Raw genomic sequence first — 23,542 nt, 5'->3', positions numbered from 1 at the left:
AAGACTAAAGTGAAATAGGCTATAACAAGGGCAACAGTTCTTTATATAAGGAAAGTAAGTAAAAGTAAGAGGAAAAGGAAACCTAGATGGTTCTCCAAAGAAGTGGCAGTAGAAATAAAGGGGGGGAAAAAAAAGGTACCATTCGCACAAAAGAAATGAATTCACAACATGAGGAACCCAAAAAGAACACCACAGAAAGCTGAGAGAGAGCATCATCTATGGGTTGAGTGGAAAGCAAGAAAAGGTACATAAGTGTTGCCATACTGGGAAAGACCAAAGGTCCATCGAGCCCAGCATCCTGTTTCCAACAGTGGCCAATCCAGGTCACAAGTACCTGGCAGAAACCCAAACAATAGCAACATTCCATGTAGAACCCCAAAGAGTAGCAAGATTCTAGAATTCTAAAGAATAACAAGATTCCATGCAGAATTTCAAAGTGTATAGCAAGATTCCATTCAGAATCCTAAGTACATAAGTGTTGCCATACTGGGACAGACCAAAGGTCCATCGAGCCCAGCATCCTGTTTCCAACAGTGGCCAATTCAGGTCACAAATACCTGGCAAGATCCCCAAAATGTACAAAACATTGTATACTGCTTATCCCAGAAATAGTGGATTTTCCCCAAGTCCATTTAATAACGGTCTATGGACTTTTCCTTTAGGAAGCCGTCCAAACCTTTTTTAAACTCTGCTAAGCTAACTGACTTTACCACATTCTCTGGCAACAAATTCCAGAGTTTCGTTACACATTGAGCGACGAAAATGTTTCTCCGATTCGTTTTAAATTTACTACATTGTAGCTTCATCGCATGCCCCCTAGTCCTAGTATTTTTGGAAAGCGTGAACAGACGCTTCACGTCTACTGAGGAAAAAGGTGTTATCAGTGGTGTGCCACAATGATCAGTCCTTGGTGATGAAGGGTTGTCTGCTAGGGTTTACCTCTTTGTGGATGATACTAAAACCTGCAGCAGGGCAGATGCCGCTGATGGTGTGGATAGCATGAGGAACGACCCAGCAAAGCTCGAAGAATGGTCTAGAACTTGGCAGCTAAGATTTATCATTAAATAATTCAGGGTCATGTATTTGGGCTGCAAAACCCCGAGGGAACAGTACAGTACAAGGGGTGAAGTACTTCTGTAAATGAAAGAAGAAAAGAATTGTGTCTGAAAATCTTAAGGTGAAACAGATAGAAAAAGTGATGACAAAAAGCCAGAATGATGCTTGGGTGCATAGGGAGAGGAAAAAGTAGGTGATAGTGACTATATAAGTCTCTGGTGAGACCTCATTTAGACTACTGTGTACAATTCTGGAGACCTCACCTTCAAAAAGACATAAACAGGATGGAGTGAGTCCAGAGGTGGTTATTAAAATGGTCATCAGGGCCGCTGAGAGACTGGGCTGGGCCCGGGGCAAGGCCGCTCCCGGTGCCCCGCTTCTGCCGCCTTCGCCGCTCCACCCCCAAGGTCGCTGCTGCCGCTCCCCCCTCCTCCCCCCAAGGTAGCCACCGCTCCTCCTCCCCCCTGAGGTCGCCGCAGCCACTGCTTCCCCCTCAGCCACTGCTCCCCCCTCCACCCCCCCAAGGTCGCCACCACCGCTCCCCCCTCCGTCCGCCACCGGGCCGGGCCCCCTGTACTGAAATCGCAGTTTCACCTCCGTGAAAGCAGTGCTGCAGGCAGCAGAACGCCTCCCTTCGGCCCTCCTTCCCTCCTTGTGTCCCGCCCTCGCGGAAGTTACGTCAAACAAGGGCGGGCCACAGGGAGGGAAGGAGGGCCGAAGGGAGGCGTTCTGCTGCCTGCAGCACTGCTTTCACGGAGGTGAAACTGCGATTTCAATGCAGGGGGCAGACGGTCGACGACGGAGGGCGGGTGGGACTGCGGCGCTGGGCCCCGCTTGGAGGCCTGGGCCCGGGGAAATTTGTCCCCCCTGCCCCCCCCCCTTGGCGGCTATGATGGTCAGTGGTCTTCATCATAAAGTGTACAGGAACAGACTTAAAGATCTCAAAATATATACCGTGGAAGAAAGGTGGGCGAGAGGAGATACGATAGAGGTGTTTAAATACCTCTGTGGCATAAATGAACAGGAGTTGAGACTCTTTCAATTGAGAAGAAGCACTGGAATGAGGGGGTATAGGATGAAGGTGAAAGGGGACAGACTCAGGAGGAATAATCTAAAGAAATAATTCTTAATGGAAAGGGATACGTGGAATGACTTCTCGGGGGAGGTGGTGGAGACGAAGGCTGTATCTGAATTCAAGAATGCTTAGGACAAGCACCGTAGAATCTCGAAGGGAGAAGAAAGGATCGTACAGATTAGCAGCTGTTAAGGGTGGGCAGACTGGATAGGTCATATCAAGGTCAATATTCCACCTGTGGCGGAAAGTGTTTTTCTGGCTGCCGCTAGCAGTATCCCTGGATATCCAATGCAGGCCATATCTGGGCACCGGCATTGAATGCCCAGTTATACGTGGCTGGATAACTTATCCAGTTAAATGAAATATTCAGAACTTAACCAGATAAAGATTGAACTGTGTTTTATGTGGTTCTATTTATCCAGCTAAGTTATCTGGTTAAGTGCTGAATATCGGCACAGAAATGCGGACTCTGCTTCAGACCGTCCACAAAATAGCCAGTTGTAGATTAGGTGTTAACTGGGTGTATTCGGTGTCACTCTCTGGTTTAGTGCCCCTGAATATACCCGGTTAGCAGTGGCGTTCCTAGGGGCGCTGACACCCGGGGCGGATCGCCGATGCGCCCCGCCCCCCCGGGTGCAGCGCCCCCCCCCCGGAACAGCGCGACCTCCCCCACCGAAATAACCCCCCAGGTGCAGCGTGACCCCCCAGCGAAAGAACCCCCCCCCGGGTGCACGCCACTGGGTGGGGGGGGGGTGCCGCGCACCTGGCTCTTCGTTTCCATCCTCCCTCTGCCCCAGAACAGGAAGTAACCTGTTCCGGGACAGAGGGAGCATGAAAACGAAGAGCTGACAGGCGCGCGGCACCCCCCCAGCAGCGTGCACCCGGGGCGGACCACCCCCACTGCCCCCCCCCCTTGGTACGTCACTGCCGGTTAGCCCTGGACAAACAACTTAAAGGCCAGAAGTCTGTCCTGGCTGTTTAAATTGTTTGGAATAATGAGCCCATGGTCTTTATCGGCTGTCATTTTCCATGTTTCTCTGTTTCTATTTCCCACCCATAACTTGAGAAAGTCGTTTAAGTGTCAACATTTACCCAGCCTGCATGGAAATCCCCAGAGTTTCTTGTGTGTGTTCATAATTCTTGTTTTATATCAGTAAGAGATCTAAGGTTAGAGGACAAAGGTTTTGGGAGTTGGTGAGCAGGAAGCCAGCTCAGTGGAGAGAGGAGGAAGAGCAGACAACCCATTTCCACAGGATGCTCATTTCTGCTGCGATGCAAGTTACACCAATGCCACATGCTCCAAAAAGTACCTCCTGCATGCAAGCCGCAGTAATACCGTATGCTTCAAAGCATACACGAAAATATATATGCAAAACTGCGAATTAAGGTCATATTAACCACGCCATTTTCATCCATTTTTTAAAGATAATATAATTAAGGAAGAAAATAATTCTTTTTATTTTATTTTTATAATTTTCAAAATGATATAAAATAGCCAAATAATATCACAGTACCAGGATACAAAAGAAACTCAGAAAAATACAGGAATTTAATAATTAAAGAACAAATTTTCATATCCAAGATAAAGGAAACAAAGAAAAAGAAAAAAATTAAATACTTATAGGAGATACGTCCCTCCCACCTGTTTACTTCAGCCACCTACTAACAGTGAACATTGGGAAATACATTTTAACATGCACTTCTTTTCTGGCATTCACAAATTCTTCTAATTGTTTTTTTTCTTTTTTTTTTTGTACATCCCTATTTCTTTTTGTTATACCCCTGACCCCCTGCCAAAACGTTTCTGTGCCAGGGGCGCAGCCAGACTTCGGCGGGAGGGGGGGTCCAGAGCCCGAGGTGAGGGGGCACATTTTAGCCCCCCCAGCGCCACCGACCCCCCCCCCCCCCGCCATTGCCGACCCCCCCCCGCTGCTGCCACCACCACCACCACCAACAACAACTTTGACCCCCCTACCAACGACTCTCTCGACCCCCCCTCCTGCCGCCAACCCTCCCCCACCGCCGCCTACCTTTGCTGGCAGGGGACCCCAATCCCCTCCAGCCGAGGCCCCCCAATCCCCGCCAGCCGAGGTCCTCTTCTTCCGGCGCAAGGCTTCGTTCTGTTTCTGAGTCTGACATCCTGCACGTGAGATAATATTTAACCATCTCTCTGACCTCACGTGCAACTTTCTTCAAATCAATCACTTTACTTTCTAATTCTTCCTACTTTCTTACTCATCTATATGTTACAACTTTGCCTTAGCCCTCACTACCAATTATAATGTTCTAGTACGTATTGTGTTGTCATTGCAAGCAGTATACCATGCCATACTACTGGTGGATGCTTGGAATGCCCTCCCGCGGGAGGTGGTGGAGATGAAAACAGTAACAGAATTCAAAAATGCGTGGGATAAACATAAAGGAATCCTGTTCAGAAGGAAGGGATCCGTGGAAGTTTAGCACAGATTGGGTGGCAGTGCCGGTGGCAGGGGGCAGGGCTGGTGGTTGGGAGGCGGGGCTAGTGCTGGGCAGACTTCTACGGTCTGTGCCGTGAGGATGGCAGATACTAATCAAGGTCAGGTATACACAAAAAGTAGCACATATGAGCAGACTGGATGGACCATGCAGGTCTTTCTCTGCCGTCATCTACTATGTTGTTCGAATATCTTTACTGCTCTAATTGCCTGCTGCTCATGTTTGATCTATTCTTACTGTACACTGTCTTGAGTGAATTCCTTCAAAAAGGCGGTAAATAAATCCTAATAATAATAGTAATAACAGCTTGGGTTGCTCTTGGGTTTTAGGACTCCAGCCCTCTCTGTGGAGTAAGGATGACGTGGTCGACTGGCTAAGGTGGGCCGAGAAGGAATATTCACTCCGGAGGACAGATGAAAGCAAGTTTGAAATGAATGGAAAGGGGCTGTGCATCCTGACAAAAGAGGACTTCAGACACCGGTCTCCTAGTTCAGGTCGGGGAACAGCTTGGTGTGTAAAAGACCTCACGTTTTAACAATCTCACTTCTCTTTTGCAGCTAGGCTCGGGTTTGGCAACGTTTACTCAATGCACACTGATCCTCTTCTTTGGGTTAGGGTACCACAGGCAGGGCAGGATATACCCTTTGGCAGTGGCGGACCCCCCCCCCCCCTTGGTACGCTGCAGGGTGCACGCTGCAGGGGGGGGGGTGCCGCATACCTGTCGGCTCCGCTGGTTCCCTGCTCTCTGCCCCGGAACAGGTTACTTCCTGTTCTGGGGCAGAGGGAGCAGGGAGCCAGCGGAGCCGACAGGTGCGCTGCTGCTCCCAGCAGCCAAGAAGGCACCCGGGGGGGGGGGGGGTGCTGATGCACCGGAGGGGGTGGGTGTTGATGCACCAAGGGGGTGTTGATGCGCCGGGGGGGGGGGGGGGTGTCGTGCTGCACCCGGGGGGGCGCAGCGGCGATCCGCCCCGGGTGGCAGCCGACCTAGGATCGCCACTGCCCTTTGGTGGGCCCTAGGCAACCGTCACATCGCCCCCTCCCATCAGAAACTCCCACAAACAGGTCTAGTGTGATTTTTAACTGCAGAGGAAAAAGCGGATGAGCAATGTGGCATGTAGAAAGTGCTGCTTGCTCAGGCCTTCTGCCAACTGGTGGGCAAATCACAGGGGGAGGAGGGAGAACGGACAGACCTCTGTGGACATTGGTGGGTTTGGTCCTTCCTCCACACTTCTTTCTATCAGCAACTGATTCACTAGGGCAAAATCTGCCTTGGGATCCACTGAATTTGCACACCTGAGGGGGCCCCCTCCAAAACTTGGTATATGACCTTGAAGGTCATATTTAATAGAGTGGAAACGTTGGACAGCCTAGCCACAGTTCCAACAGGATTCGTCCCACAGTGAGTCAAGACAATTGGAGAGCCGTTTGAAAAGCCGTGTAACAGAACTAATAGAATTTGTCTCACTGAGAGAAATGTTGAACCGGTAACAACATGTGGACACGGACCGAATCCAGTATGGATGCGGTATTCCTGACCATATAACGTTAAGTGCCTAGGTTTATTACATTCGATTATCATAGAAAACAGTGAAAGTTAAGGTTTACTGTTTATAGAAACAGCACACAATAGCGATCAAGAGTGTTCGATTATAGTATATTTTGACTTTTGTGTGCACGAGGTTTATTGGAGCAAGTGATAGGATTGACTCATTAGTTCTTTGATTTTGTGGTAGGTGAATTTTTATCTTTATCGTTTAAAATCAATAAGAGCAGGGGTGTGCATTTGCTCATAAAAATTGAAAAAATATTCAAAGAGAAGTTCCGTGATCAAGAAACTTGTTCACCCTTAGAGACGTCATTCACTTTGGTGTAGCCTCGCTTGGGTGAGTTTATACTCTGAGAAGTTCCTTAAAAACTACCTCCATATCTTTTAGAACTCTTTTTGGGTCAATCCTTCCACTGTTTCGTCTCCTTTATACCATATTCTGGTTTTTATAATTTGTTAATCCTGCCTTTAGCACAGGAATATGTAACAGCTTGGATACAGGCAGGGCCGCCGAGAGACTGGGCCAAGCCCGGGAGAAGGCCACCACCGGACCCTCTCCACCCCCGGGCCCTCTGCACAGACCTTAAGCGCCTCACCTTCGAAGGCACAGCAAGCAGCAGCAGACCACTCCTTCCTTCCGTGTCCCGCCCTCGCCTGACGTAACCTGCGCTTTCGAAGGTGAGGCGCTTAAATCCAATGCCAGGGAGCAACAGAGGGCGGGCGGGCCAGACTGCGGCGGCAGCGCCAGGCCCCCCCGTCCCCCCCTCTCGACGGCCTTGGATACAGGTTCCTTAAATCAGCCGACTAGCAACAGACTTAGGGGCAATTTTACAAAGGTGCATAAGGCGTGGGCCAAATCAGCATTACCGCCCGGCTACCGCATGCCCTGGGCGGTAATTCTGAATTTGGCGCACATCAAACACACGCAGTAGAAAATATTTTCCGTTTTCTGCTGCATGGCGCTTACCTGCTGGTAAATGGCAGTGTACGTGTGCTTTACGCCTACTGCCTGGGTAGCGCATGAGACCTTACCGCTAAGTGAATGGGTGGGGGCAAGGTCTCGGGCAGAAAATGAACGCGTGCTGGTTTTTATTTTGCCGCACGTCCATTTTCCAGCCCCTTAAAAAAAGACCCTTTTCCAGGACACGGCAAAAACTGTCCCGGCGTGCATCCCAAAAGACACGATCCCACTGCCACAGGCCACTTTTCGCCGCGGCTTAGTAAAAGGACCCCAAGTAATGCAGGCCAGTCACTTCCCTCATAGAGCAAAGTCCTGGGATTGCTGACGTTGCTCATCTGAATACATAGCAGTGGGCTGAATTTCACCTCAGCAGCCCCTGCAGGAGAAGGAGGAGCCTCTATCTTCTAAGATGGATTCCCCCCCCCACCCCTGGGCCTTTCATTTGAACTTCTATTACTGATACACAGAAATGACCATCAGAGCCCTGCTGAACTCCAGGTTAGCTGAAACCTTATCCCATGAGGATAGGGTTACCATATGTCCAGATTTACCCGGACATGTCCTCTTTTTGAGGAAATGTCTGGGCAACTGGGCGGGCTTTGCCAATCTGGCCGTTTGTCTGGATTTCTGGACAAACGGGCAGGCTGGCGGGCGAGCCGTCCTATGCTAGCCTCCCAGCCCTCCCCTTCCCTTACTTACTACTCTACTGCCCTGGTGGTCTAGTGACCTCTTCTGCCTTCGGGGCAGGAAAGAGCCCCCTCTTTCCTGCCCGGAGCGCTGCCCTGCATTCTGTTGCTGATCTCGGCGCTGATTCAAAATGGCTGCCAAGAGTTGAAGCGACCTCGTGAGACTTCAATTCTCGGCGGCCATTTTGAAATAGGAGTACCACCTTTCTCCATGAGGTAAATACTGAGTGGAACAAGTATATGCAGTTAGCTTAGCAGGGTTTATAAAAGGTTTGGATAATTTCCTAAAAGAAAAGGCCATTAAGCCATTATTAAGATGGACTTGGGAAAATCCACTGCTTATTTCTAGGATAAGCAGCATAAAATGTATTGTACATTTTTGGGATCTTGCCAGGTACTTGTAACCTGGATTGGCCACTGTTGGAAACAGGATGCTGGGTTTGATGGACCTTCGGTCTGTTCCAATATGGCAATATATAAGTTCTATGTGTTTCTGTCTATAACCAAATCTTTGATGCAGATTCCATCCAGGCTTTTGGATTGAATGTACTCTTTGACTCTGAGCAGACCCTGATGCAAGGTCAAAAAACCTGCAGAAAACAGAAGCTTGAAAGGAAGGATTTTTACACAGCCTAGAGAGGATACAGAGAAGCAGCTGTCTTCAGCTCTGAGCCTTCTCCAGTGCAGCTCTTCCTCTGGCCTCTAGGTGTCACTTAGCTGATGTAACAATCCATTTGTGGATGCTGTTGGCTTTTAAGCGTCATCTTACCGATTTCCTTTTTTTACACTACAGGTGATATTTTGTTCGAGTTACTACAGTACATTAAGGTCCAGAGAAGAGAACGAATCCAGGCACCTTTCCCTAGCTCACCTGTTGTACAGATAAAGCACATGCAGAAGACCCCCAACCCAACAGGTAAAAGCGTTATTCCAAACAACTCTTTTTCTAGTTAAAGTAGTGTCCTAACCCCGTTAGTCCACCTTAAAGAGCAATAAATAAAAACAAAACGTGGAAAATAAAATAATACTTTTGTATTGTGGAGTGGAGAAGTGGCCTAGTGGTTAGGGTGGTGGACTTTGGTCCTGGGGAACTGAGGAACTGAGTTTGATTCCCACTTCAGGCACAGGCAGCTCCTTGTGACTCTGGGCAAGTCACTTAACCCTCCATTGCCCCATGTAAGCCGCATTGAGCCTGCCATGAGTGGGAAAGCGGCGCGGGGTACAAATGTAACAAAAATAAAATAAGATACTATTGGAAATTCTACATGGAATGTTGCTACTATTGGAGATTCTATATGGAATGTTGCTATTCCACTAGTAACATTCCATGTAGAAGCCTGCGCGGCCACATTGGTGATCTTCAAGGGCCGACTTCTAGATGCAATGTTGCTAGTGGAATAGCAACATTCCATGTAGAATCTCAAATAGTAGCAACAGTGGAGGAGTGGCCTAGTGGTTAGGGTGGTGGACTTTGGTCCTGAGGAACTGAGTTCGATTCCCACTTCAGGCACAGGCAGCTCCTTATGACTCTGGGCAAGTCACTTAACCCTCCATTGCCCCAGGTACAAATAAGTACCTGTATACAATATGTAAGCTGCACTGAGCCTGCCATGAGTGGGAAAGTGCGGGGTACAAATGCAATAAAATAAATAAAATAAAAAAAAGTATTGGACTAAATACTTTTTTTGACTGGCATTCAGGACAGTATGAACAAAGGATGACAATCTCAGAATATACATGTGAAACATAGAACTATTACTACAAGTACTACTAATCATTTCTATAACACTACTAGACATACACAGCACTGTACACATTATATGCAGGTACTTTCTCTGTCCCTAGAGGGCTCACAGCCTAAGTTTTTTGTACCTGGGCAATGGAGGGTTGTGACTTACCCAAGGTCACAAGGAGTTGCAATGGGAATCGAACCCAGGTTGCCAGGATCAAAGCCCGCTGCAGTAACCAATGACAGTCTCAAGGGGCAGTGGTGTAGGTGGAGGCGGTCCGCCCCGGGTGCACGCTGCTGTAGGGTGCAGAGAGCAGCCGCGCGCCTATCGGCTCCGCTGGTTCCCTGCTCTCTCTGCCCCGGAACAGGTTACTTCCTGTTCCGGGGCAGAGGGAGCAGGGAGCCAGTGGAGCTGACAGGTGCGCGGCTGCTCTCTGCACCCTCCAGCAGCCAAGAATGCACCGGGGGGGGGGGGGGGCTTGATGCTTCAGGGAGGGGGGTATCATTGCGCCGGGGGGGGGGGGTGTCATGCTGCACCCTGGGGGGATGGACGCCGCTGCACCCGGGCGGGGGTGCGCAGCGCCGATCCGTCCCGGGTGGCAACCAACCTAGGAACGTCACTGTCAAGGGGACGGGAGGGAGGTAGAACAGGGGGAGAGATTGATGGGCGATCAGATGGTGACAAAGCAGTAGAATTTTATGGTTTATATTGTGATAGGAAACCCAGATCTTTGCTAACAATCCTTCCTCATTAGTTGCACAGTATGTGGTCATTTTAACTTTAAAAATCTTGCGTTCCTGGATTGTTTTAAAAGTTCCTCTTGGTATTCTGTTCATAAGGTCATTGATAGGGTGCTCTGGTCCTGCAAAAACCCCACCCACACAAGTGTCAGCTTGGCTGCTTTGTGCATCTGATTTGATGTCTATCTGAATTGATTCTTGTCTTTCTAACAGGGGTTAACAAAGGAGCAGACCCAAAAAGAAATAATAATAAGCTCAAAAATCTTTATTAGCTGCAATTAAAATCATAAAGAAAAAGTGTTGCCTGACATGGCCACGTTTTGCTCTCCTGTACCCTGCAACACGACGAAACCAAAGCTCGTAATGGACATATAATAACTCTTCCTCGCTACGATTCCCTAATGTGTCTGTACACACGAACCTTATTCTACCACAACATCACTGTATTTGTTCATACCGGAATTGGCGAATGCCTTTACGGTACTATGTAAGCCACATTGAGCCTGCAAATAGGTGGGAAAATGTGGGATACAAATGTAACAAAAAAAAAAAACAAAGGACTGCGTCAGGGTAATTACTGTCAAACAAACATAAAAACATAAAGATGCCATTATATAATACTAGCATAAACTGATATCAACGTGTCTACATTTAAGCATGCCCACTTAGCCAATGTCAGTAGCAGGCGTAAGTGGATGCGCCTACATTAAATGCAGTAATTCACTGCTGGATTCTATATATTGTGCCTAGCGTTCTGTGCCAAAATCTAAGCGTATTCCACAGGGGTGTATCTGCGTGGGGCCACAGGGGCCGCAGATTTGCCCTGGACCCCCCTACCGCCGTCAACCCTCCCCCGCTGCCGTTACTTACCTTTGCTGGCGGGGGACCCCAACCCCCACCAGCCAAGGTCCGCTTCCACCTGCCGCTGCCTTTAAAAATATTTCTTCAGCTGGCGGGGGACCCCAACCCCCGCCAGCCGACCCTGCAAGTACAACGTGTTGCGACGTCAGACTCCAAACTGGATTCAACAGCTTTCAACAGCAGCACAGCCACGGAGGACGAAGAAGAACTTTAAAGACCTCGGGTCGGCTGGCGGGGGTTGGGGTCCCCCACCAGCTGAAGAAATATTTTTAAAGGCAGCGGCAGGTGGCAGCGGACCTCGGTTGGCGGGGGTTGGGGTCCCCCGCCAGCAAAGGTAAGCAACGGCAGCGGGGGAGGGTTGACGGCGGGAGGGGGGGTGGAGATAGACATTGGTGGTGGTGGGGGGGGGGTCTGGCAATGGTGGGGGGGTCGGTGGGGGGGGGCTAAAATGTGCCCCCTCCCCCTGGCTCTGGCCCCCCCCTACCGCCGGAGTCCAGATACGCCCCTGGTATTCCATAATAACACATGTAACTTAATTGGCTTAACAAGCTAATCAGCGTTGATAACAGGACTTAACAAGCAATAATGAGCATTAATTGGCAATAATTAGAATTTACGCACACAACTCGCTAAGCATATTCTGTAATGAACTGCACCTAAATTCTAATGCGCATAGTTCAAAAGGGGCGTGGCTATGGGTGGGGAAATGGGAGTTCCAAAATTTACACGTGTGGTCATAGAATATGGCTCAGTGCGTGCAAATCTATGCCTAGGGATTTACGCCACATTTTTGTTGGTGTAAACAGGCGTGTGTAGTTTTAGGCACTGGGTTATCAACTAAACATATTCTATATACTGCACCTAAATCTAGGCGTCACTTAGAGAATACGCTTAGGCAGAAATGTTTACCGCGCAGATTTCTTTAGGCGTCTTATATAGAATCTGGCTCTCATTACATAACTCACAGTATTCTGTAAATTACATGTGCAAATGTTAGTCCCGCTCAGGCCCTGCACATGCTCCTCCCCTGTGAACACCCCCTTCCAGTTATGAGCTAAGTGAGTTGCACACATCATTTATAGAATAATATTGAGAACTCAGCTAACTTACACTCGTAATGGTACATTTATGTATGTAAGGCTAGTTCTAGAAATTTCATGTGCAGTTGGTGTGTAAATTAAGCGCCATGTGATAGAATGAGGGGGTAAATGCAGAATTATGAGGTCTGGAAAGCTGATCAAAGCCAGCCACCGGGTTGCTTAAAGGAAGATTTCCTTACAGTAGAAGTGTTTTGCTACTTTTCTCGTGTGGTTTCGATATTTCACTACTTCCCTACAATGTCATAGTAAAGGAACTGAATGCTGTACTTTGATGCCATGATAGGAGGAAAGCTTGCTGAGTTTCTTTTGGGATTGTATGCAGAAATATCCCGAGCTGGAAAGTGTCCTGTGCGGCATGCCCTCTAGTGCCCCTGCCCCACCCACTGTGCTGTGACCACCAGCCCTGGTTGGAGGTGACAACTGCACAGGAAAACTCAAAATGTGACATCAGTGGAGGTCAAGGAAGATCAGTTTTTTTCAGGACAACAGGTTCTTAGGAGCAGAACTGTCCTGAGCTGGAAATGCACCCTGAAAGAGGGGATTTCAAGTTCCTCAGAGGATTACAAGAGGCCTCAGATAGGAAGACAAGGACCACCCAAGTTCATGGAAGCACCAAGGAATGAATGGTTGGTTCAAGTTACACAGATACAGCGGGTGATAAGTAGTCTCCTACCCCAAAGGGCTTAGGACTTCAAACAATGGATTCCCCTTCTCCCCAGTAGTTTCAGTTTAATGGATCTCCATTATCCATGAAACCTAATGAACTCATCCCAATAGAAGTCAGATTCCATGAGCAAAACTATGGTTATGAGGGTATCTCTAGCAGGGTTTTCTTCTCTGCTCTAGGAAATGGGAAGGAGGTGCTACTGAATCCATTCTACAGAAACCCCTTCAGTTGTCCAGCTAAAGCCTGCATCAGTAGCTTGACAGTCAGTAGGCCTACTGAAGAGTCTTCAAGAAAGGACAAAATCAAAGCAGGTCACAGCGGCACAGGTATGACCTTTCCTTAATCTTCCAAAGGCAGATTTGATTCCTTTCCAAAGTTTGATGTTGGAAAAAATGAAGATGGGAAGGAGAGAAGGATTTATAGGAAAGGAGGGTGAGATAGTAATTAGTTTTCGTCTTTCTTGCTGTGGTAACATACAGGCAGGCAACTTGCTCTGAAAATCAGCTGGCGCTAAATGCTGAGATGCCCGTTATATTCTTATGGGTGTCTTGGCGTTAAGTGCAAGCTAAGGGGCAGGGGCGTAGCCAGACCTCAGATTTTGGGTGGGCCCAGGCAGACCGCCCCCACCGCCCCCCCCCTTGGTACGCCACTGGCCGAAGCAACTAAAAGGGATATCCGACCATCAACTATTCAAAAAGTTTTTAAAGACCTTCCTATTTTCTAAAGCCTACTCCCTACCGTGTCCGGCCACTTGACTCTCCCGCTGTTGGTTGGCGGGGGACTCTGATCCGCTGGCTCCTGCTGAACAGTTTACCCTTTCCACGTTTTCTCTGTCTATTCTGTCACCCTGTGTTTTACCTTTCCTATTGTACTGTTTCATGCACTGTTGTAAGCCACATTGTGCCTGCGCTTGTGGGAAAATGTGGGATAGAAATGCGCCAAAAATAAATAAATAAATGCTGAGACACCTGTAGGCGCCAGCTGATATCTACCACAAGGTAAAAACGCTATCGCTGCTTAACCCCCTATAGTTTCTTTGAAGTTCGGGGAGAAAGAGTGAGGGAGCAAGAAATGGAGGATATGAGGGAAAAAGAAGAAAGGAAGCGGAAAAGAAGAGAGGACGGGGGCTAGAGAGGGCAAATTAGAATGATCTTTTATTTTCTGTAACGTGTTATGGTTGATTTAAGAGGCTGGGCTTGTGTTATTTATTTGGGGATTTTAGCAGAGTTTTTAATTAAATGTTTAAATTGTAATTTAATGATGGTTTTATTCTTCATGGTTTTGAATTTCTTGATAGAATAATGTATTATTTGCGATGCACTGTGGTTGTTTTTTTTTTTTAAATTATAGATAGGATTTTGTAAATTTGTACACTTTTTCGAGCCTATTAGTTAGACAATGAAAGAGTCGGATTAACACTATATTGGGCTGTTGGCAAACACACGTATGTGGGCTCCCATGTACTTCTTTTCTCACTCTACCTGCCTCCCCCCCCCCTCGTATTTCACCTATCCAGAAGTAGCTGGGAAATGTGCAGAAGGAAGTGAGTATTTGGATTCAGCTCACCCCTTTTTCAGTTGTAGCTCAGTGTTTTCACCTGATGTTCTACCCTGGAAGCTCCAGTAATAGATTTTGGCTCTCCTCTTGCAGATGTGAGCGTTGGATTAGCCAGAGCAGTGGACACCCCCCCTAGCAGCATCCCCTCTTCACACCCAGTGGTTGTGCAGTCAGCAGACAATCCAGATCAAATGGAAAACTCCAGATCTCTCCAGGGGACCCATCATAGAGTGGAACCACTTAATCTCTCACACCAGTCAGAGCTCACCAGTTCACGATCTGCCTCACAACAAGCCCAAGTTGATGGTAAAATAGCAGGTGAGTGTGAAGCCTTTGTGGCTGGGGATAGAATTAGGAATTTATGCAAAATGTTAGTAATCTAAGTGGGGCTGGGGGAACAAATGCAACTGCAGCGGATCCTGCCAGAATCAAGGTCATACCCAATGTATTTGCAACCCAGTCAACCAAAGTGCACATGGCTACTGTACAAGATGAGAACCGTGCAGAACCTCCCCCTTTCATTACTAAGGTGGATCCAAATGATCACAGAAACTGTGAGCTTAACTGTGAGAAGCAGGGGCGTAGCCAGACCGGCGGGAGGGGGGTCCAGAGCCAGAGGTGAGGGGGCACATTTTAGCCCCCTGCCATTTTTACCCCCCCCCCCCACCACCATTTTTGACCTCCCCGCGCTGCCATGACCACCTTTGACCCCCCCCCAGTGCCAACCCTTTCGACCCCCTCTTCCCCCCGCCACCAACCCTCTCCCGCCGCCGTCAGGTATCTTTGCTGGCGGGGGTCCCCAACCCCCGCCAGCCAAAGTCCTCTTCTTTGGTGCTGCCGCATTGCTGATCTGCAAGGGCAGGCTTCTGTTTCTGTGAGTCTGACGTTCTGCACATACGTGCAGGAAATAGAAACAGAAGCCTGCTCTTGCAGATCAGCAACGCGGTCAGACTCACAGAAACAAAAGCCTGCCCTTGCAGGTCAGCAACGCGGCCGCACAGGCTTCTGTTTCTGTGAGTCTGACGTCCTGCACGTACACAGAAGCCTGCTTGGCCGTGTTGCTGATCTGCAAGGGCAGGCTTCTACATGGAATGTTGCTAGTGCAGGAGTAGCCTAGTGGTTAGTGCAGCGGACTCTGATCCTGGGGAACTGAGTTCAATTTCCACTGCAGTTCTTTGTGACTCTGGGCAAGTCACTTAACCCTCCATTGCCCCTGGTACAAAATAAGTACCTGAATATATGTAAACCGCTTTGAATGTAGTTGCAAAAAACCTCAGAAAGGTGGTATATCAAATCCCCTTTCCCTTTACCTCCTGTTGCCTCAAGTGCCCATTTCAATTCATATCTCTTTGAGAAGGGGGGGGGGGGGGTTACACTGTTGTATAGTGCTGTGTATCTCAAGTAGTGTTGTAATAAGATGTTTGATTAGTGTATTTTCCGATGTAGGGTTGTTCCGAGGGGTGACACCTCTGTGCAGTTTGCCATTTTTTGAATGCAGAATTTGAACCCCCTCCCTTCCCCATGTGCCTAGTATGGTTAATGGGTGACCAGATCTTCCAACATGTGCTAACCTTTCTCACCTCACCCCGAAACCTTTCTAAGCCTTTCCTTCTGCTGCTGGTTTGCAGACTGCAAGCTGCTGTGGAATTACGTGTATCAGCTCCTGTCTGACAGACGATATGAACCTTACATCAAGTGGGAAGAGAAGAAGGCCAGAACTTTTCGAGTTGTTGATCCTAACGGGCTCGCCAGACTCTGGGGCAACCAGAAGGTGCTGAGATTTACGTAATTAAATGCATTGCTCCTCGTCACCCAGGCTTATAGATTTCCAAGCGGGATGAAACAGGTTATAAAAGGATACATGGTGGATTCAGACACTGCTTTGTTATCATAACTGTAAAAGACCTTGAAGTCTGTGCACCCTGTTTCCAGTTCCCCACTGTATGACAATGAGATCTAGTGCTCAAATATGAGACTGTAAGCTCTTCTGGACTGGCACTAAAATATCTTGAGCACTATTGGTGTCACAACTGCATTCTTTTTCAGTAAATGGTGCTCAAAAAGTGGCAAGAAAAATTGGAGGTAAAAAAACCTCACGGTGCCGTGAGATGTAAAACAAAATAGTGAGGAGAAACCAAGGAGGATAGCAAAATACTTTTATTGGGTTTCTAGAAATCGACCTGACACGACTGTGTTTCGGCCCTAAGGCCTGCCTCAGGGGTCTTGATCAATCTCAGGTGTTGCAGTGTAATATTATACACCGATGAGAATTTATGAACAGTTTTAGGAACATCAAAAACTTCTTTGGTCTCTTCTCCTTTGGAAATGGCGTGTTGTCAGTTAAAGAAACTGAATATAAAAATTTTCTTTTAACTGACAACACGCCATTTCCACGTTGTACGTTCAGGACGTCAGACTCACAGAAACAGAAGCCTGCGCGGCCGCGTTGCTGATCTGCAAGGGCAGGCTTCTGTTTCTGTGAGTCTGTCGGGTTGGTTTTTAGAAACCCAATAAAAGTTTTTTGGTATCCTCCTTGGTTTCTCCTCACTATTTTGTTTTACAGCTCAAAAAATGGCACCAAAACAATCTGCCTGGGGTACTATTCTATAAACAGTGCTCTGAGTTCGGTGCTGTTTATAGAACTGCACTTAGAGCCGATTTCTGCGCCAAACTTTGGCCGTGAAGATTTACACCAAATGAAATCTGGTGTAAATCCTGGCATGTAAATTAGGCACGGATCCCTGGTATACAGTAATACTACTACTACTACTTATCATTTCTATAGCGCTACTAGACGTACGCAGGGCTTTACACTTGAACATGAAGAGACAGAGCTTACAATCTAATTAGGCCAGACAAACAGGACAAACGAGATAAGGGAATATTAAAGTAAGGATGTGTAATACTGTGCGCATCTTCATTGAGGGGCTCTTTTACTAAGGCAGCGTTATGAGTTGGGTGCTGTTTATAGAACTGCGCTTAGAGCCGATTTCTGCGCCAAACTTTGGGGGTGAAGATTTACACCAAATGAAATCTGGTGTAAATGCTGGCATGTAAATTAGGCACAGACCCCTGGTATACAGTAATACTGTGCGTATCTTCATTGAGGGGCTCTTTTACTAACGCACGTAAAATGCGCGTCAAATTAGAACTACCACCCAGCTACTGCATACCCTGGCCAGTAATTCTAATTTTTATGTGCGTCCGATACATGCACCGTAAAAGAATTTTTATTTTCTGGTACACAGTGCTAACCAAGTGGTAATCGGCAATGTACGTGGGCTGACGATTACCGCCAAGTTAACAGATGAGGCCTTACCACTAAGTCAATGGGTGGTGGTAAGGTCTCAGACCCAAATGGACACACGCCGGGTTTTATTTTGCTGCACGTCCATTTTCAGCGATTAAAAAAGGCCTTTTTTGCAGGCGAGCTGAAAAATAGACCTGCGCGTGTCCAAAACACACGCCTACACTAGCACAGGCCATTTTTCAGCACGTCTTAGTAAAAGGACCCCTGAATGCTCCTGACCCACCCATACTCATCCCACAGCCAGATTTGCACTCAGACCTTCATGGGTTCTCTCCTATAGTTTTGAAACTGGTGTTCCTTTCTTTATTCTTTGTTTTTATTATGTGAACCACCTTGGCCTGTCCATCAGTACTCATAATAAACATAAATATAAACATTTCTTAGAAAGGGTCTTTGCTTCCTTAGGAGAGTTCGCGCAGCCATGTTAGTCAAATTCTCCTCTCACTAACCAGATCTTATTGATCCATTCAGCTTCTGATCTGACAAATTACATCACTTGGGCTGCATGAACCAGATTTCACTATGTGTGATACAGGTCCAGAGAGGCTGAGGGGAATCAGAGAATTAAAAAAAAAAAAAAGAGGCCAAAGGGAATCAGAGAAAAAAAAAAGAGGCCAAAGGGAATCAGAGAAAAAAAAAAAAGGCCAAAGGGAATCAGAGAATTTAAAAAAAAAAAAGAGGCCAAGGGGAATCAGAGAATTAAAAAAAAAAGAGGCCAAAGGGAATCAGAGAATTAAAAAAAAAAGAGGCCAAAGGGAATCAGAGAATTAAAAAAAAAAAGAGGCCAAAAGGAATCAGAGAATTAAAAAAAAAAGAGGCCAAGGGGAATCAGAGAATTAAAAAAAAAAAAGAGGCCAAAGGGAATCAGAGAATTAAAAAAAAGATGCCAAAGGGAATCAGAGAATTAAAAAAAAAAGAGGCCAAAGGGAATCAAAGAATGAAAAAAAAGAGGCCGAAGGGAATCAGAGAATTAAAAAAAAAAGAGGCCAAGGGGAATCAGAGAATTAAAAAAAAAAGAGGCCAAAGGGAATCAGAGAATTAAAAAAAAAAAGAGGCCAAAAGGAATCAGAGAATTAAAAAGAGAGAGAGACCAAGGGGAATTACAGAATTGAAAAAGAAGAGCCTGAACGGAATCAGAGAATTAAGAAACTTTAAAAAAAGAGGCCAAAGGAATCAGATAATTAAAAAAAAAAAAAAAAGAGGCGGATGGGAATCAAAGTATTAAAAAAAAAAAGGGCCAAGAGGAATCAGAGAATTTAAAGAAAGAGGCTAAGGGGAATCACAGAATTTAAAAAAAAAATAGAAGAGAGACCGAGGGGAATTACAGAATTGAAGAAGAAGAGCCTGAAGGAAAACTGAGAAAAAATAAGAAAAGAAAAGAAAAAGAGGCTGATGGGAATCAATTAAAAAGGGCCAAGAGGAATCAGAGAATTAAAAAAATAAAGACTCAACTGTACAATTTTTAACTGATAAAAAGTGAATGTTGTTTTTAAAATATTGCAGGATGAAGCATTATTGTAACATCCTTGGGCTAGAGTTTTTATTTATTTATTGTGTACATTTGATATACCACCCAAAGGCCTACACATAGGCAACTAAGCAGTTTACAATGAGACTAGGCGGTTAACAAAAGAAAATCAAAGCAGCAGAACAGGTAAGAGACAGACCTGGAGGGAGCATTGTCGATATGGCAGCTAAGTCCGACTTTGGACGTTTTGCTCAAAACGTCCAGAATCCGCCTTTAACATGCCCCCGACACTCCCCCTTGAGGTTTGGATTAACCTCCGATGAACTACATGGAAAAATGTCTGGAAAATGGGTTTTGAAAATATTTTGGTGAGAAATGTGTCCAAATGCTGCTTTATTTCACATTTTAGACATTTTTCTCTTTAGAAAATGAGCTCCTTAGACTGGGTCATGTACATAACATAAAACAAGGCAGCAGTAGTGATAGCACACAGAAGAGAAAGTCAAGTAGAGGGAGGAAAACAATTGGGAAAGAGGTGGGTTTTGAGGGCTTGCTTACAAGTTGAGAGAGAAGGCTGATTCCTAATGAAAAGGGGCAGATTATTCCAAAGCAGAGTCACGGGAGGAGGAAATACGGAGCTGTGGAGATTATTATCAGGGTAGCAGAGGCATGGAAGAGGTGCAAAGGGGACGAGGAGGTTGTTGTGGGTGGAAGGAGACCTTGACTTATAAACCAGAAGTAAAATCTTGTCTGTGATATAGGCTGAGACAGGTAGCCAGTGTTCGGAGTGGAGAAGGGGGGTGACGTGATCGAAACGGTGGGAATTGTGGAGAAGTTTAACCGCTGTGGACTGAACTAACTGAAGACACTTGAGGAAGGCCGGCATAGAGAGAATTACAGTAGTCCAGATGGGAAATAACAAGGGTTTAGATAAGAGGGCGAAGATAAGAAGCGGAAGGCGGTGTGGAATGGGAAGCACTGGGCCCTTACACTTAACCCAGAGATCATTACTGTGTGTTAACTGTGGTATTAACTGTTAATGCCATCTTGAGGTGGAACTAATTGTTAATGCTCTCTTAAACAGAAGTTTTACACTTATCATACATTAATTTGCCGAATTAGCATGCGGTAACTGCAAAACCTTACCTCAGCTTAGTAAATGAGGCATGTAGCACAATATCTTTAGAAGCGAATCTACACTTCCATAGAGCAGGTTTTAGGCTGCTGAACTGTTTTAAGAAATGTCTTGGTTTTTGCAGAACCGCCCACACATGACCTACGAAAAGATGTCGAGGGCACTGAGGCATTACTACAAACTAAACATTATTAAGAAGGAACCAGGGCAGAAGCTGTTATTTCGGTAAGATCGCTCAGTGCATACATAGTCAGAAGCTGGCACCAGGTCATCCAGGACAGGCTGGGCCAGTCCTGCTTTTATAAAGTTCAACAGTGACACATTGGTGCAATAAAATAGTTCAATAAGAACAAACAAACCGACCCCATGTGCTCGAAAGTTGAACTTGTTAATGTATATCTCCTAATGCTCATATATTTATGGGAGAAAAAGACCTCAGAGACCGTGTCAGAAGTTTGATATGAAACAAGTCATTTCTCATTCATTGGTCGGTAAAAAAAAACTCCCATAACTCATATCGTCTCAAATTTTACTAAAGTTTCAATCATGAATTGGTATCAAACCAACGCCAACAAGAGCAACAAAGCACTTATCTTGGGCCCCCGTTTCACTCAGATAATCAGCCTTCCTCAGGGGTTAGTACTGTAAAGGTAAGGTTACCATATTTTGTCCCCCAAAAAGGAGGACACATGCCCCGCCCCATCACACACCCAACCTGCCCCTGTCATGCCCTCGCCCCGCCCCTGTCTCATTTTCCCCTCCCCCTGTCACATACCCTGTCACCCCCCCTCCCCTTACCTTACTACTGCCCTGGTGGTCTAGGACCGAGGCAGGAAAGAGCCCCCTCTTTCCTGCCCGGAGCGCTATCCTGCATGCATCCTTCCTGTTGCTGATCTCGGCGCCGATTCAAAATGGCCGCCGAGAGTTGAAGTCTCGCGAGGTCACTATCCACAATATTCACTCGTTGCCCTCTGATGTACCTTCAAAACAAAATGATAGCATTGGATCACTCTAAAATCTTCTGCTTCAACTCGTACAAAAATAAAGATGCAGAACACCTGCTTATCGCAATACTCCTCGCAATCCAAAATGGCGCTGAAACGTCAGACGCCTTGCTGTTGGATTAAATACATTCTGATTACATCATTTCCTTTCAAAACCAACAGAGCTAAAAAAAAATCCCACATCATAATTCAATATGAACCTACCCTCTGATGCAACTTCCTGTTTCCACATAGGCGGGACCAAGATGTTGCGTCAGAGAGTGTGCAGTGGGTATGAGTCTCTGCTTACTGCTGTCAAAGAAATAAAGGCTTTAAAAGGTATAGAGGTGTGGGGGAGGGGAGAGTTGAGAGACAACCAGTTGCCTGGGGGAGGGGGGGGAGAGATGCAGGGATGGGACTCTTATGCCCAACCAAAATTGGGTGTCTGGCAACAGCTCTGCCCTGATGTAAAAGCAGGGCATTGATCCTTTATTACAGCGAGGGTCTCTGTCCCCTCCATTATCTCCCAGCTCTGTGAAATAGAGGAGGTCTATTATGTTATACATGGGCTCCTTTTCCTAAGCGGCGGTAAGCCCATCTTGGGCTTACTGCTCGCTATAATGGAAGTACCGCAAGGCTACTCAGCAGCCCAGCGGTACTGCCCATCCCTAAATAAATGTATTTATTTTTGTAGCGCCAGACTGTACCCGGCGGTAATCAGGCAGTGCCGCGCACTGCCTGGTTACTGCCGGGTTAGCACGGGAGCCCTTACCGCCACCTCCATGGGTGGTGGTAAGGGCTGCGCCCCCCCCCAAATGCCACGCAGCAAGTGCTTTACTTGCTGCCCAGCCATTTCCTGCAGGAAAGCGAGACCTTCCCTTTTACGAGGTGCAGTAAAAGGGGGCCTTGGCATGCATGTAAAGCACGCGCCAGCAGTTGGGTGCTTTTAATTTCAAGCAGTTTTATTTTTTAAACTACAGGTTCATGAAAACTCCAGATGAGGTCAACCATGCTAAATCAACCAAGCTGGAGCTTTTGGAAGATCAGGAACAAGATGTCCCAGACTATAACGAAGACATGTTAGAGGTGTCTCCGTAAGTGGTAATGGGAGGCCCCGAATCTCTTTTTTTTTAAGGACAATAAGACAGCCTAGACTATGAACAAGACCTGATTTCAACTGTGGAAGACCATGGGCAACTGAGACGGGGGTGGGTGGGTGGTTGGGGGAGAAATGGAGCAGGAGGTGCTCCACTCTTCCCCCCTTCCCAAACCATGCCTTCTCCCCTCATCTGCTCAACTCTCCCTCCTAATCATCTCGCTGTTAAGTGATCCCATCTGCCCCCCTCCCCACTTCTCAGCAGCAGTAATGCTGCTAAACTTCAGTGCTGGGTCCCTAAGGTCATCTGTGTTGGCCGGTTCTGTGGTACCTGTTCTTTCCTCTTGCATGTCTCTTGTTACTATGAGAACTAGGTTTGCCAACTGGATCCAGATTCACCCTGCATGCACTGGGGTAAGCCCAGGACTGGATCAACCCTGTCAGGCGAATCTGGATCTAGTTGGGAACCCAGACCAGGTAAGGGGCTTTGCAGGGCCGGCCAACATGCTAGGGCTTGCAGCAGGGGCGTAGCTATGTGGGGCCATGGCCCCCCCAGATTTGGCCCTGGCCCCCCCGCCACCGCCCCTTTCAACCCCCCCTTCCCCTGCCGCCAACCCTCCCCCGCACGCGTGCAGGACGTCAGGATGACTCACTCAGAACAGAATCCTTCCAGATCAGCTGCAGCAACGCGCCGGCCTGGAGACCGGCACTGAAGAGGACTTCGGCTGGCGGGGGTTGGGGACCCCCACCAGCAAAGGTACCTAACAGCGGCGGGGGAGGGTTGGTGGCAGGGGGAAGGGGGGTCAGCGGCGCTGGGGGAGGGGGGGTTGGCGGCGCTAAAATGTGCCCCCTCACCTCGGGCTCTGGACCCCCCTCCCGCCGAAGTCTGGCTACGCCCCTGGCTTGCAGGTTCCATGCTGATTTTTGTTACCAGTGTTGCTGCTGCTGTCTGTGGACCAGGTAACTTAATAGGAGAGCAGAGGAAGACAGACTCTGGTGCTCATCCAGATTTGGCAGTGAAGGCAGTTGCCTATGCCTGAATCCAAATGTGGCTTAGGAGTGATGCTCAGTGCAAAAGTAACGCCTGAAGAACAAG

At 47.4% G+C, this 23,542-nt stretch overlaps 1 protein-coding gene across 4 annotated transcripts in view; it reads left to right on the top strand.

Moving 5' to 3' along the window:
* Positions 1-23,009, top strand: part of ETV7 (ETS variant transcription factor 7) — a 29,534-nt gene extending 6,525 nt beyond the window's left edge. For 3 of the 4 annotated variants that reach the window (XM_030221170.1, XM_030221171.1, XM_030221168.1), the window contains 7 exons: positions 4,936-5,100; positions 8,593-8,715; positions 13,077-13,223; positions 14,548-14,772; positions 16,083-16,225; positions 20,492-20,592; positions 22,331-23,009. In XM_030221170.1, the coding sequence (XP_030077030.1) occupies positions 5,037-5,100; positions 8,593-8,715; positions 13,077-13,223; positions 14,548-14,772; positions 16,083-16,225; positions 20,492-20,592; positions 22,331-22,448 (921 nt within the window). In that variant the 5' untranslated portion in view covers positions 4,936-5,036 and the 3' untranslated portion in view covers positions 22,449-23,009. The remainder of the gene's footprint in view (positions 1-4,935; positions 5,101-8,592; positions 8,716-13,076; positions 13,224-14,547; positions 14,773-16,082; positions 16,226-20,491; positions 20,593-22,330) is intronic. The other variant, XM_030221169.1, reaches the window with a different exon arrangement.
* The last annotated feature ends 533 nt before the right edge of the window (positions 23,010-23,542 follow it).

Source organism: Microcaecilia unicolor, chromosome 12 (assembly GCF_901765095.1).
Source record: "Microcaecilia unicolor chromosome 12, aMicUni1.1, whole genome shotgun sequence".
Classification (NCBI taxonomy): Eukaryota; Metazoa; Chordata; class Amphibia; order Gymnophiona; family Siphonopidae; genus Microcaecilia; species Microcaecilia unicolor.
The sequence above is the reverse complement of the archived record's forward strand: the minus strand, read 5'-3'. Positions and strand labels throughout refer to the sequence as shown.